At 28.8% G+C, this 13,718-nt stretch overlaps 2 protein-coding genes and 2 long non-coding RNA genes across 4 annotated transcripts; all 4 read left to right on the top strand.

The window, feature by feature from the left end:
* Nucleotides 1-4,427: 4,427 nt before the first annotated feature.
* On the top strand, nucleotides 4,428-6,628 carry LOC120358771 (juvenile hormone acid O-methyltransferase-like). The gene is made up of 5 exons (XM_039454040.1): nucleotides 4,428-4,676; nucleotides 4,944-5,115; nucleotides 5,410-5,542; nucleotides 5,702-5,849; nucleotides 5,988-6,628. Exons 1-5 carry the CDS (start codon nucleotides 4,490-4,492, stop codon nucleotides 6,167-6,169), a joined length of 822 nt encoding a protein of 273 aa, XP_039309974.1. The 5' UTR covers nucleotides 4,428-4,489; the 3' UTR covers nucleotides 6,170-6,628.
* An 873-nt stretch (nucleotides 6,629-7,501) lies between these two features.
* Nucleotides 7,502-7,775, top strand: LOC120358772. Its single transcript, XR_005575632.1, has 2 exons — nucleotides 7,502-7,560; nucleotides 7,635-7,775. It is a non-coding gene; the product is annotated as an uncharacterized LOC120358772 (long non-coding RNA).
* A 1,707-nt stretch (nucleotides 7,776-9,482) lies between these two features.
* LOC105205338 (juvenile hormone acid O-methyltransferase) lies at nucleotides 9,483-11,661 on the top strand. Its single transcript, XM_011174691.3, has 5 exons — nucleotides 9,483-9,712; nucleotides 9,980-10,151; nucleotides 10,445-10,577; nucleotides 10,737-10,884; nucleotides 11,023-11,661. Exons 1-5 carry the CDS (start codon nucleotides 9,526-9,528, stop codon nucleotides 11,202-11,204), a joined length of 822 nt encoding a protein of 273 aa, XP_011172993.2. The 5' UTR covers nucleotides 9,483-9,525; the 3' UTR covers nucleotides 11,205-11,661.
* Nucleotides 11,662-12,534: 873 nt separating this feature from the next.
* LOC120358773 lies at nucleotides 12,535-12,808 on the top strand. The gene is made up of 2 exons (XR_005575633.1): nucleotides 12,535-12,593; nucleotides 12,668-12,808. It is a non-coding gene; the product is annotated as an uncharacterized LOC120358773 (long non-coding RNA).
* The last annotated feature ends 910 nt before the right edge of the window (nucleotides 12,809-13,718 follow it).

Genomic DNA, 13,718 nt, shown 5'->3' on the forward strand with positions numbered 1-13,718 from the left:
TCATTGATGCATAATCATTGATAGCAACTTACATTACTTCAATGCTATTTTATTACACTGTTATGTATACCGCACCATAAAAAAAGATGAAACTCTATTTTTTAACGTTAAAATATATATATAATAATTACATACAATTAGGCATGATTTATATATATAATTTTACGTATTTTTATATAACCATACATAATTGTTTACAGTGATATATGTATAGATAGATATACAATATTTCTCTTCAGCTTACAAAAGATTGTCAAGAAGGAGTCTTGGTTTACAATATTACTCTAAAATTCATGCATCCATTCACACAATTCTACGCGCTTGCTACCTATTCTTCATCTTCCTATTCTCTACCTATATACATCTCTACACACTTTATAAATATTTTACCTTTTACATTTTTAACAATTATATAATGATTACAGAAAGTTGTGTGCAATTATTATATATAACTATCACATAGTTTTTATATATATTTACATATATTTACATGAAAATTACGGATTATATGTGCTACAGTAATGATAGTCTTCGTAAAAATGTTTGAAACAAAAATATTCGCCACACCATGCACAACGCATAAATGCGGCCTTTCCACAGATACTACATTTTGGCACATGCTTTTCAGTTTTAAAATAACAATATTCTACAGGGTTTTGAAAGTGGTCGGGACGCGTTTCTACATATCCGCTTTTAAACCACGAATATTTAAAAAGGTTTTTAAATCTAGGTGAAGATAGTTGATTGTGAGTTAATGATTGTAATTTAATTATTTCATTACGGGAGTGCAAATTAATATCTTCCTCTTGAAGAATGACATTATCTGAAAATGTTCGCACAAAATTTTTCCAAATTCGGAATCCAAAGACATCTAGAGGCTGAATGATACCCGTCGTCTTCTTTGGAATGGTTAAAAATGTAACTTCTTTACCTTGTGGTACATGTTGCTCTAGCTGGCTCGGGCAGTGTCCCGTCCATGAGTCAAGTAGAAGCATACTTTTACTGCCAGTATTCGGTAGATATACTTCGGTGAACCAAGTTTTGAAATGTTCTGCAGTGAATTTTCCTGATTTTGAAGCCTGGATGTATATGTTAACTGGACGAAATAGAGTTTCTTCCACCCTCGGTCCAAATGTTCCTGTAGACACCTTCAAAACGATGTACAGTGGTGAAAGAAGATTTCCACTTGCCGAAATAAGAGGCATTATAGTATAACTATGTGTTGTTGAAGATATACTTTGAACTGCTGCCTCAATTATTTTCACTCCTGATTTCGCTAATGTTCGCCCAGAATGTATTTCAAGGTTGAAGCCACTCTCGTCTGCATTATAAACTTCTTCTAGTCCTATAGCTGGGATCTTGGACTTTACATTTGAAACAAATTCTTTTGCGACATTTTGTATATTTTCTTGATCTTTAAATGTAAATTGCTTTCGGAATGCGGTTATTTTTCGAGAAACAATTCCGTGTACTTTTTTAAACTTCCAAATCCACCATTTACTTGCCCTGAATTCGGGTAGATCCACTTGATCCTTTGCCTCCAAGGCCCATAATCTTAAATTCATATCATGAATGATTGATTTTCTATCACAAGCTTCTTGAAACTTGTGCAGTACATATTCCGCAATAAATGCAAATTTATCTGCATTTGTTCCACCTTTTTCTAAACTTGTCTCCCACCTGTATAGTTGATGATAAGATTTAACCTTGCGGAATTTGTGTTGTACTGCACTTAAAGTTCTACAGGCCTTTTTTCCACTTTTCCAAAACTCCACAGCTTTTCTCTTATAACTGAAGTCGACTATGCCTCCTTCATCATCAACAACGCATTCTTCAGGTTCGAAACTGCCTTCATCTTCTTCTTTTTCTGCAGGCGTAATATGTTCTACAACTTGCGTGGAATGTGGCTCCGACGGATCTTCAAAATCAAGCACGTAATCATGATCTATCAATATCACTGAACGTGTGTCCTGAGCTTTTTGTAAAATATTTTTAATTTCGTTATGTACTTCAATTTCCACTGGTGTTATAGGTGTCTGTGTTATACTCGCAATTTGAAACGTAGTAGCTAACATGTTTATTACGTTTGCTACATTAAACGGCGTCATTTTACAGAAATTTCTGTCAAGCACTGATTACTAACGACAGAATGGTAACTGATTGACGTCGCAAATGAAACTGGAAATAATACTTCCTCGGATATATTTATATGACTCAAAAGACGCAATTACATGAATTTATTTACTGCGCGAATAGATTTTGCGCAAATAGCTTAAACGTTAGAAAATTGATTTCCAAGAAATCTTTTATTTAATCTTATTTATCGTCTGGTATGCAAAATTAAGAGGCGCGGTCGCGTCTCGCGCCAAGTGACATGCGAAGCGAAGACCGAGTTTCTTTTTAGTCTAGACATCAAGGTGACTTTATGTTATTAAACTTTACTTCGAAAAATAGCAACGTATTACATTACTTCAATGCTATTTTATTACACTATTATGCTATTTTATTACATTATTATGCACGATAAATAAGATTTTTCCTGGAACTCTATTTTCTAATAGGAGATGACGAAAACATTTCGAGGACAGTCTGCGTAAATATTAATTATAAAATCGCGCACATCTAGAGAAATATTTACGTAACATTTGAATGTATAATGTTCAAAGTAAAGTTAATAAATAATGTAAGCATACCTATATTAGAACAGTAGTATAAATACGTAAAACAATAGTATAAATGAAACAGTAATATAGTGCTATCGATTTGCGTCAGTTTAGTATATTTGCAACATTTTTTATTGTGAAAAATGAAATCCTGTTCAAGCTGTGGCAAATCTTATCAACCTAATCTTCCAGTAAGTTCTTTTATTAGTTACATGAATAACATTAATTATTTGTACTTTCTATTATTATTGTTTTTATTTTGTTATCTATTATAGTTTCCGCCTTCAAAATGCGACACTTGTAAAGCAAGTGTCCCGGTGAATATAGTACGACCACTCATTGATGAAACAAATTCTTCTACAGCTCCTCCTTTTACAGCTGAAGAAATCATGCGGCGCGGTGGCGGAAGAGGAGCAATAATTCAAATACTACGGGAGAGGCGGGAGGCTCGTGAAAATCGTTAATTTATAATTTTGTATAATTTTTAATTTTGACTTTCCACGACAATTAGAATATGTAACTATTTTTTACGAGAGAGTCGTTTACTCAAGTTTAGTTGTTTAACAATATTTTGTTAATATTAAGATATTTATGATAGCGGCTGATGAAGGCCTAGTGAGGCAGAAATTGGTTCCGCGTTATTATAATAATGTACATTGCTCGCTAATGTATAATGCTTGCTCCTACTTGTACATAATAAAAATATATGTAATTTAGAATAACTTGATTATCATTCGTTCTTGGCCCGGCTAAAATTTTATACGAGCGAAACAAAATATAATACATATTTCTTCATATACGTCAATGATTTCTTTTAATTAGTTTCATCTTTTATGTCATCGTGAGTATACATGTAATATTGTCGTGCTCAAATAATTGAAAGCTATGTGAAATGTATGTTAATAATAATTAAATATCTCACAAAAACAAAAAAAATTATTTTAAATTATTGTTGTAAAGTACTCTTCGAACCATTCAACTTTTATTCCGAACATTTTTCTCTATCTCTTACAGTTTCGACGATACACGCTTCGAAAAAACAAAACCGATTTTTTTCAAAGGGGTGTTTCACCCCTAAAAGTGAGAGTGGGCACGTATAAAAAAATACGTGTCCCTTATTTTGATCTGTACGACAACGTATTAAAGACTCGTCAAAATCGAAGGGGAACACTTTCATAGTGCACGGACGGGTGCGCGTACCATGCATTATGGAGTGGTTTTTAATTATTTAAAAAAAATGGAAATGTTGCAACATAGCTTTGTCATATACCGTTGAATTCGTAATAAAATAAGCTTTATTTTGCTTATAAAAAAAATAAAAATTTTGAAAAAAAATAGGTAGGTGGTGGGGGAAAGTATTAAAAAAAATAAAAAAAAAATTTTTCTTCACCACTGTTATAAAGTACTCTTGCAGCCATTCAACTTTTATTCAGAACATTTTTCTCTATCTCTTATAGTTTCGACGATATTTGCTTGGAAAGAAAAAATCCAATTTTTTTCAAAGGGATGTTTCACCCCCTTAAACTGAAATTGGGCACCAACAGAAAATATTTTTGTGTTACGGATGAACTCCTCTATGTGTACACCAAATTTCAGAATTTTTTGAATTTTCGGGTTGCCAAACGTTCTTGTAAGTTTGTTTTCCTAATATTTTAATGAATAATTTTTTATAGTTTGAAGTATATGTGAAAAACCAGAGAACAATTTAAATAATAAATATTAATAAGTTTCTTGCATTATATAATATCGTAGAGTATATAAGGCGCTGCTAAGATAATACCGCAGCACAAAGTTTTCAAAACCACAGTGCAAAAGTCCAGGAAATCATGACTAGTCCAGAAGTTTACAGTGCAAATGACAACGTAATGAAACATAATGTAGAGTATATACTCGAAGAATTTGCCGAGAATCTAACAAATATATGTGGAAAGTGTATGGACGTTGGTTGCGGTCCTGGAGATATAACAAAGAACTTATTGTTACCGGCTCTTGGCTCAGATGCACAAATAATTGGTAAAAACATACATTTTAAAAATAACAAAAAACAAACGTTAAATAATTATTTAATTCAATGATTGCATAATAACAAATAAAGGACAAGTTCGTTACACGCAAAGCAACAAAAGAGAGATATATAACCAAATATTGAACATAAGGAGATAATTATGTAAATTATTTTGTTCTGTTTTAAATTAAACAAACATGTTTTAACTGTACTTTCCTTTTTTTGCTCGCTACTTCATTGTTCATCTCTCTATTTAAAGATTACATTTTTTGAAGGTACGGATATTTCGGAGAAAATGATTAAATATGCAAATGTAACATCCAGTGATGAAAAACGTGTCCAATTCGAAGTACTGGATATTGAAACTAAAAATTTACCTAAAAAATATATTACTGAATTTAAGCATGTATTTTCGTTTCACGCTTTGCATTATTGCTATGATATTAGGTAAGCTGGGTAATAAATATACTTTAAAATAGAATCCAACCTTTATTAGTAAACGATTTAAAACAAGTGTAAATTAATCTGTGTTTTACTTTTTAAACATATTGTGCGTGTATATGCATTAACTTTAGAATAAAACAAACATTCCAAATAAATTTATGCACATATTATATACTTATTCATTACATGTTTATCAAATGTTTTATATTAAATTAAAAAAACGTCTTGTTCAAAAAATATTTTTATAAGCATAATATTGTTTTAGAATTAATTACATTAATTTACTTTATTTAACAGACAAGCCTTTAAGAATATTTATCAAATATTACGACCCAATGGAACTGCACTTTTATATATAGTAGCCTCTGATGATTTGTTTGAAGTTCTTAGAATTTTAGCGCAAGACGTTCGCTTTGAACAATATATACCAGTAAATATATTATTAATTATCATAATATATTATTCATTTACAATTATTAATGTATTACACAATTTATTTTTCATTATTTTTATTATATTTTTATTACACGTTTTATTATTACTTTATGACATTTGAATCATAAATTGTTAATTATTACTTTACATACAGGATAAGATAAAAAACATTGGGCCGTATCATAATTCAAATAATGCTCGCAAAGAGTTGAAAGAATTACTTCAAAGCGTCGGATTTACAGTTCACCATTGTAGCCTTCGGGAGAGGAGCCATTCCGAGAAAAAATCAGAACTGTTTTTGAGTAAGTGATTTTAAAAATAACAAACTTAAATTTAATTTGTAGAATTATTAGGAAGAAACATTAAAAAATTTTCTTTGTCCTATTTTATCTATTTAAATTATAATTTAATAAAAAAAATAAAATAATTTTTTTTTACAGAATCAATATTATCCATTTTGCCATTTTTTGAAGACATGCCAAATGATGTAATAGAAAAGTTCAAAAAAGTATTAATATATGAATACTTGAAGAGAAAAATTAACTATAAATCAATAGATAATGAGGAATTTACATTAGATCTATATACAGCGTTAGTGGTTCATGCGCAGAAGATTGTGTAACAATTGTATAAACATGTATACAATCATAGAAACATAGTAACACATTTGAATTAGATAGCACTATCACTAATATTAACAAATGTTTATAATATTGTGGGACAGAGGATAGCATAGCGGCGATAACAGAAGATACGAGTAACGAGAGACTTCACTTCGTTCCGAATCAACTTCTCTAGAACTTACATTAGATCTATATAAAGTGTTAATAGTTTATGCGCAGAAGATATAACAATTGCATAAACGTGTATACAATCATAGAAACATAGTAATACATTTGGTAGACAGAACTAACACTTATATTAACAATTGTTTATAATAATAATAATAAATACCATACTATATAGATATACTATAATATAAAATAATTAATAGTCAATAATAATTTCTTAACATACATCTTTATCTGTACTGATATACGTGTATCAAGTCAAATTTTAAAATATATAACTTTAAACAATACTTCCAGTGTGTGTGTTTAAATTATTTATTTATATTTTTAATCCAAGTTTGAACACAAGTAAATTTTGAAGGAAGAAAAATAGTAATTATTTCAAATCCTTATTTGGTTCATTGACTAATAATTACAATTAGTACACGCTGAAGAGAATTCAGACCCAGGATCAAAACGTTTGTAAACTGATTATTATTTCTGTACGTAAATTAATTTGGAAGATTTGTTTATCCTTAATATCGTATCTCCTAACAATCGTGAAAGCTTACATTGGCAATTGATTTTGTATTTTAATTTATTTTGGGAACCACAACTACTGTTTCACTTTATTAATTTTAATTAAAATTTGATAGAGTATTACAAAACGTTTATAATATAAATGTATAGAAGTAAAATTAAATAAATTTTAGAGAATATAATCAAACATGCAAAAAAATGTACAATAACAATGAACGACTTAAACTATCTAGAGGCGCGGTCGCGACTCGAGCCTAATGTAAAAAAAATTTTTTATTATGAAAATCGCAGACCGACTCTCTTTTACGCCAGTCAGCGAGTTCCATGCAAGCGGGATTATCAGATCTCAGTAACGGCTGAACCGATCAAGTTCTGAGTAGTCTAAACGATAGCTTAGCCCCAACTTGTATAATAAAAGTGTTTTTATTTTTTTTCTCCGTGCCCTACGAGCGGAGTTATCGCGACGCAAATCTAAATATTCATCTTTAATCTTTAAGAAACGTCGTCGTCACCCTCAGGAATTCTCCCTTTCATATTTTCGACACGAGTGGCGCTGGCATACATCAGTCAGCCGTATGCGACTTGTGGTGTACTTGTGGTGTATGTGGTGTAGTACTTCTTGTCATCTTGTCATCATCATCATATCCGTCGTGACAGGTTCTTTAACCTGATCTTTATTCGTCAGTCATTAACAATAATCTTGGTAAGAGTCTCTGACTAGCTTTGTTTTAATCTTTTTTATTGTGAATTTATATATTTTATTATAATTTACTGTAGACATAAGGATTGCATTGAACATTGAGCTACAAAATAAATTATGATCAGAAATATTTAAATAGTCCGTCAGTGGAGGAGACAGACGTTGAGCTGCAAATAGATAATAAAATATCATTACAAGAACACGATGCCAATATTGAACAAAATATAATATAACAGTTGTCAACTTTGAACAATCCGTTTTTCATGAAAGATATGGAAGAGTACACGTCATGTGAATTATATAAAAACGATACGGTAGATGCTCATATGCATAATACTCATTATTCCAAAGCAAGGTCAGATACATAATTTAAACGTATATGTATATATTACCTTCTTTTAAAAGAAAGGTAGAAAAAATTGCGCGCCTATGTGTGTTGCGCGCAACTTATCTTGAAATTGTGTAATCTAATAAAAATGATCATACGTTTATTAAAAAAAAAATGTGTGAAATCTTTTAAAGTGCGCCTATTATAAAGAGAATACTCGTATACTTTTTCTACAAAATTAAAGTAGTAATATTTGTATTTTGAAAAACTTCTATTCTAACCCAACTGGTAGTATCTTCAACTTTTATACAAAACCCACGTGGTACTATCTCTGTATTGTCATTGAAAAATCTTTGTAATTTAAAAATTCAAGTGATAGCATTTTTAATTCTCATTGAAAAATTTTATTCTAACCCAAGTAGTATTTCCTTAAATATTGTGTAATTTAATTCAACCTAAATGCATTTTTCCAAAAAATCTTTTAAACAATCAAAGTGTACTATTTTTGTATTTCCATTGAAAAATCTTTCAATTTTAACCCAAGTGGTTGTATTTAATTTTAATAAGTTTCAATGGAATATGTAACATTTAATTTAAAAGATTAAAAAGGAAACGGTACAAAATGAGAAAATTTTATTGAAATAAACAATTTTTGTGTTTTCTTCTCTTAATCCCACAATATTAATAAGATAAAATAAATACCATACTATATAGATATACTATTATATAAAATATTTAATTAATAGATAATAATAATTTCTTAACAACCATCTTTATCTGCACTGATATACGTGTATCAAGTCAAATTTTAAAATATACAACTTTAAACAATAGTTACAGTGTGTGTGTTTAAATTCTTGACTTATATTCTTAACCGTCAAATGCACAAAATAATTTATATATTAAAAACAAGAGTAAATAAGAGATCACATCAAATGTCTTGCATTAATTAATTGAAAACGTTATTTTCCTTCTTTTGGAGTTTGGAATCTGATTGTGAAAATGTATTTTTTAATGAAATTATTCTGTGGATCTCTGTGCATGTAAAAGTCTCGTGAATCAATTCCATTATAACGATAAAAAAATGATGATACACATTGATGATGTAGAAAAACTGTCAAATAATTCTTTAGGCTTCATATTCGGTTGCAACAGATTGTATAGAAATTCATCGAATATAAATAACGTTTTATTGTTAAAACTCATTATTCTTGTGACTGTTTCTGACAGACTGTTACATATGCATATATATATATATAGATTAAATCTGTACATAATACTGAGGAGGACTAAATACAGCCGAAACATGTTTGTTTAATTAAAAGAAGATCAAAATAATTTACATAAAACATCTTTTTGCTTCTTATTTGGTTGTTTATCTTTTTATTCAGCAATTGCATTTTGTGCTAACTAACAACAAAACTAAATAGTTTTGTTGACGGCACTAAGTTTGTTTTCCTAATACTTTAATGAATAATTTTTTATAGTTTGAAGTATATGTGAAAAACTAGAGAACAATTTAAATAATAAATATTAATAAGTTTCTTGCATTATACAATATCGTAGAGTATATAAGGCGCTGCTAAGATAATACCGCAGCACAAAGTTTTCAAAACCACAGTGCAAAAGTTCAGGAAATCATGACTAGTCCAGAAGTTTACAGTGCAAATGACAACGTAATGAAACATAATGTAGAGTATATACTCGAAGAATTTGCCGAGAATCTAACAAATATATGTGGAAAGTGTATGGACGTTGGTTGCGGTCCTGGAGATATAACAAAGAACTTATTGTTACCGGCTCTTGGCTCAGATGCACAAATAATTGGTAAAAACATACATTTTAAAAATAACAAAAAACAAACGTTAAATAATTATTTAATTCAATGATTGCATAATAACAAATAAAGGACAAGTTCGTTACACGCAAAGCAACAAAAGAGAGATATATAACCAAATATTGAACATAAAGAGATAATTATGTAAATTATTTTGTTCTGTTTTAAATTAAACAAACATGTTTTAACTGTACTTTCCTTTTTTTGCTCGCTACTTCATTGTTCATCTGTCTATTTAAAGATTACATTTTTTGAAGGTACGGATATTTCGGAGAAAATGATTAAATATGCAAATGTAACATCCAGTGATGAAAAACGTGTCCAATTCGAAGTACTGGATATTGAAACTAAAAATTTACCTAAAAAATATATTACTGAATTTAAGCATGTATTTTCGTTTCACGCTTTGCATTATTGCTATGATATTAGGTAAGCTGGGTAATAAATATACTTTAAAATAGAATCCAACCTTTATTAGTAAACGATTTAAAACAAGTGTAAATTAATCTGTGTTTTACTTTTTAAACATATTGTGCGTGTATATGCATTAACTTTAGAATAAAACAAACATTCCAAATAAATTTATGCACATATTATATACTTATTCATTACATGTTTATCAAATGTTTTATATTAAATTAAAAAACGTCTTGTTCAAAAAATATTTTTATAAGCATAATATTGTTTTAGAATTAATTACATTAATTTACTTTATTTAACAGACAAGCCTTTAAGAATATTTATCAAATATTACGACCCAATGGAACTGCACTTTTATATATAGTAGCCTCTGATGATTTGTTTGAAGTTCTTAGAATTTTAGCGCAAGACGTTCGCTTTGAACAATATATACCGGTAAATATATTATTAATTATCATAATATATTATTCATTTACAATTATTAATGTATTACACAATTTATTTTTCATTATTTTTATTATATTTTTATTACACGTTTTATTATTACTTTATGACATTTGAATCATAAATTGTTAATTATTACTTTACATACAGGATAAGATAAAAAACATTGGGCCGTATCATAATTCAAATAATGCTCGCAAAGAGTTGAAAGAATTACTTCAAAGCGTCGGATTTACAGTTCACCATTGTAGCCTTCGGGAGAGGAGCCATTCCGAGAAAAAATCAGAACTGTTTTTGAGTAAGTGATTTTAAAAATAACAAACTTAAATTTAATTTGTAGAATTATTAGGAAGAAACATTAAAAAATTTTCTTTGTCCTATTTTATCTATTTAAATTATAATTTAATAAAAAAAATTAAATAATTTTTTTTTACAGAATCAATATTATCCATTTTGCCATTTTTTGAAGACATGCCAAATGATGTAATAGAAAAGTTCAAAAAAGTATTAATATATGAATACTTGAAGAGAAAAATTAACTATAAATCAATAGATAATGAGGAATTTACATTAGATCTATATACAGCGTTAGTGGTTCATGCGCAGAAGATTGTGTAACAATTGTATAAACATGTATACAATCATAGAAACATAGTAACACATTTGGTAGACAGCACTAACACTAATATTAACAAATGTTTATAATATTGTGGGACAGAGGATAGCATAGCGGCGATAACAGAAGATACGAGTAACGAGAGACTTCACTTCGTTCCGAATCAACTTCTCTAGAACTTACATTAGATCTATATAAAGTGTTAATAGTTTATGCGCAGAAGATATAACAATTGCATAAACGTGTATACAATCATAGAAACATAGTAATACATTTGGTAGACAGAACTAACACTTGTATTAACAATTGTTTATAATAATAATAATAAATACCATACTATATAGATATACTATAATATAAAATAATTAATAGTCAATAATAATTTCTTAACATACATCTTTATCTGTACTGATATACGTGTATCAAGTCAAATTTTAAAATATATAACTTTAAACAATACTTCCAGTGTGTGTGTTTAAATTATTTATTTATATTTTTAATCCAAGTTTGAACACAAGTAAATTTTGAAGGAAGAAAAATAGTAATTATTTCAAATCCTTATTTGGTTCATTGACTAATAATTACAATTAGTACACGCTGAAGAGAATTCAGACCCAGGATCAAAACGTTTGTAAACTGATTATTATTTCTGTACGTAAATTAATTTGGAAGATTTGTTTATCCTTAATATCGTATCTCCTAACAATCGTGAAAGCTTACATTGGCAATTGATTTTGTATTTTAATTTATTTTGGGAACCACAACTACTGTTTCACTTTATTAATTTTAATTAAAATTTGATAGAGTATTACAAAACGTTTATAATATAAATGTATAGAAGTAAAATTAAATAAATTTTAGAGAATATAATCAAACATGCAAAAAAATGTACAATAACAATGAACGACTTAAACTATCTAGAGGCGCGGTCGCGACTCGAGCCTAATGTAAAAAAAATTTTTTATTATGAAAATCGCAGACCGACTCTCTTTTACGCCAGTCAGCGAGTTCCATGCAAGCGGGATTATCAGATCTCAGTAACGGCTGAACCGATCAAGTTCTGAGTAGTCTAAACGATAGCTTAGCCCCAACTTGTATAATAAAAGTGTTTTTATTTTTTTTCTCCGTGCCCTACGAGCGGAGTTATCGCGACGCAAATCTAAATATTCATCTTTAATCTTTAAGAAACGTCGTCGTCACCCTCAGGAATTCTCCCTTTCATATTTTCGACACGAGTGGCGCTGGCATACATCAGTCAGCCGTATGCGACTTGTGGTGTACTTGTGGTGTATGTGGTGTAGTACTTCTTGTCATCTTGTCATCATCATCATATCCGTCGTGACAGGTTCTTTAACCTGATCTTTATTCGTCAGTCATTAACAATAATCTTGGTAAGAGTCTCTGACTAGCTTTGTTTTAATCTTTTTTATTGTGAATTTATATATTTTATTATAATTTACTGTAGACATAAGGATTGCATTGAACATTGAGCTACAAAATAAATTATGATCAGAAATATTTAAATAGTCCGTCAGTGGAGGAGACAGACGTTGAGCTGCAAATAGATAATAAAATATCATTACAAGAACACGATGCCAATATTGAACAAAATATAATATAACAGTTGTCAACTTTGAACAATCCGTTTTTCATGAAAGATATGGAAGAGTACACGTCATGTGAATTATATAAAAACGATACGGTAGATGCTCATATGCATAATACTCATTATTCCAAAGCAAGGTCAGATACATAATTTAAACGTATATGTATATATTACCTTCTTTTAAAAGAAAGGTAGAAAAAATTGCGCGCCTATGTGTGTTGCGCGCAACTTATCTTGAAATTGTGTAATCTAATAAAAATGATCATACGTTTATTAAAAAAAAAATGTGTGAAATCTTTTAAAGTGCGCCTATTATAAAGAGAATACTCGTATACTTTTTCTACAAAATTAAAGTAGTAATATTTGTATTTTGAAAAACTTCTATTCTAACCCAACTGGTAGTATCTTCAACTTTTATACAAAACCCACGTGGTACTATCTCTGTATTGTCATTGAAAAATCTTTGTAATTTAAAAATTCAAGTGATAGCATTTTTAATTCTCATTGAAAAATTTTATTCTAACCCAAGTAGTATTTCCTTAAATATTGTGTAATTTAATTCAACCTAAATGCATTTTTCCAAAAAATCTTTTAAACAATCAAAGTGTACTATTTTTGTATTTCCATTGAAAAATCTTTCAATTTTAACCCAAGTGGTTGTATTTAATTTTAATAAGTTTCAATGGAATATGTAACATTTAATTTAAAAGATTAAAAAGGAAACGGTACAAAATGAGAAAATTTTATTGAAATAAACAATTTTTGTGTTTTCTTCTCTTAATCCCACAATATTAATAAGATAAAATAAATACCATACTATATAGATATACTATTATATAAAATATTTAATTAATAGATAATAATAATTTCTTAACAACCATCTTTATCTGCACTGATATACGTGTATCAA

Source organism: Solenopsis invicta, chromosome 10 (assembly GCF_016802725.1).
Source record: "Solenopsis invicta isolate M01_SB chromosome 10, UNIL_Sinv_3.0, whole genome shotgun sequence".
NCBI classification, from domain to species: domain Eukaryota; kingdom Metazoa; phylum Arthropoda; class Insecta; order Hymenoptera; family Formicidae; genus Solenopsis; species Solenopsis invicta.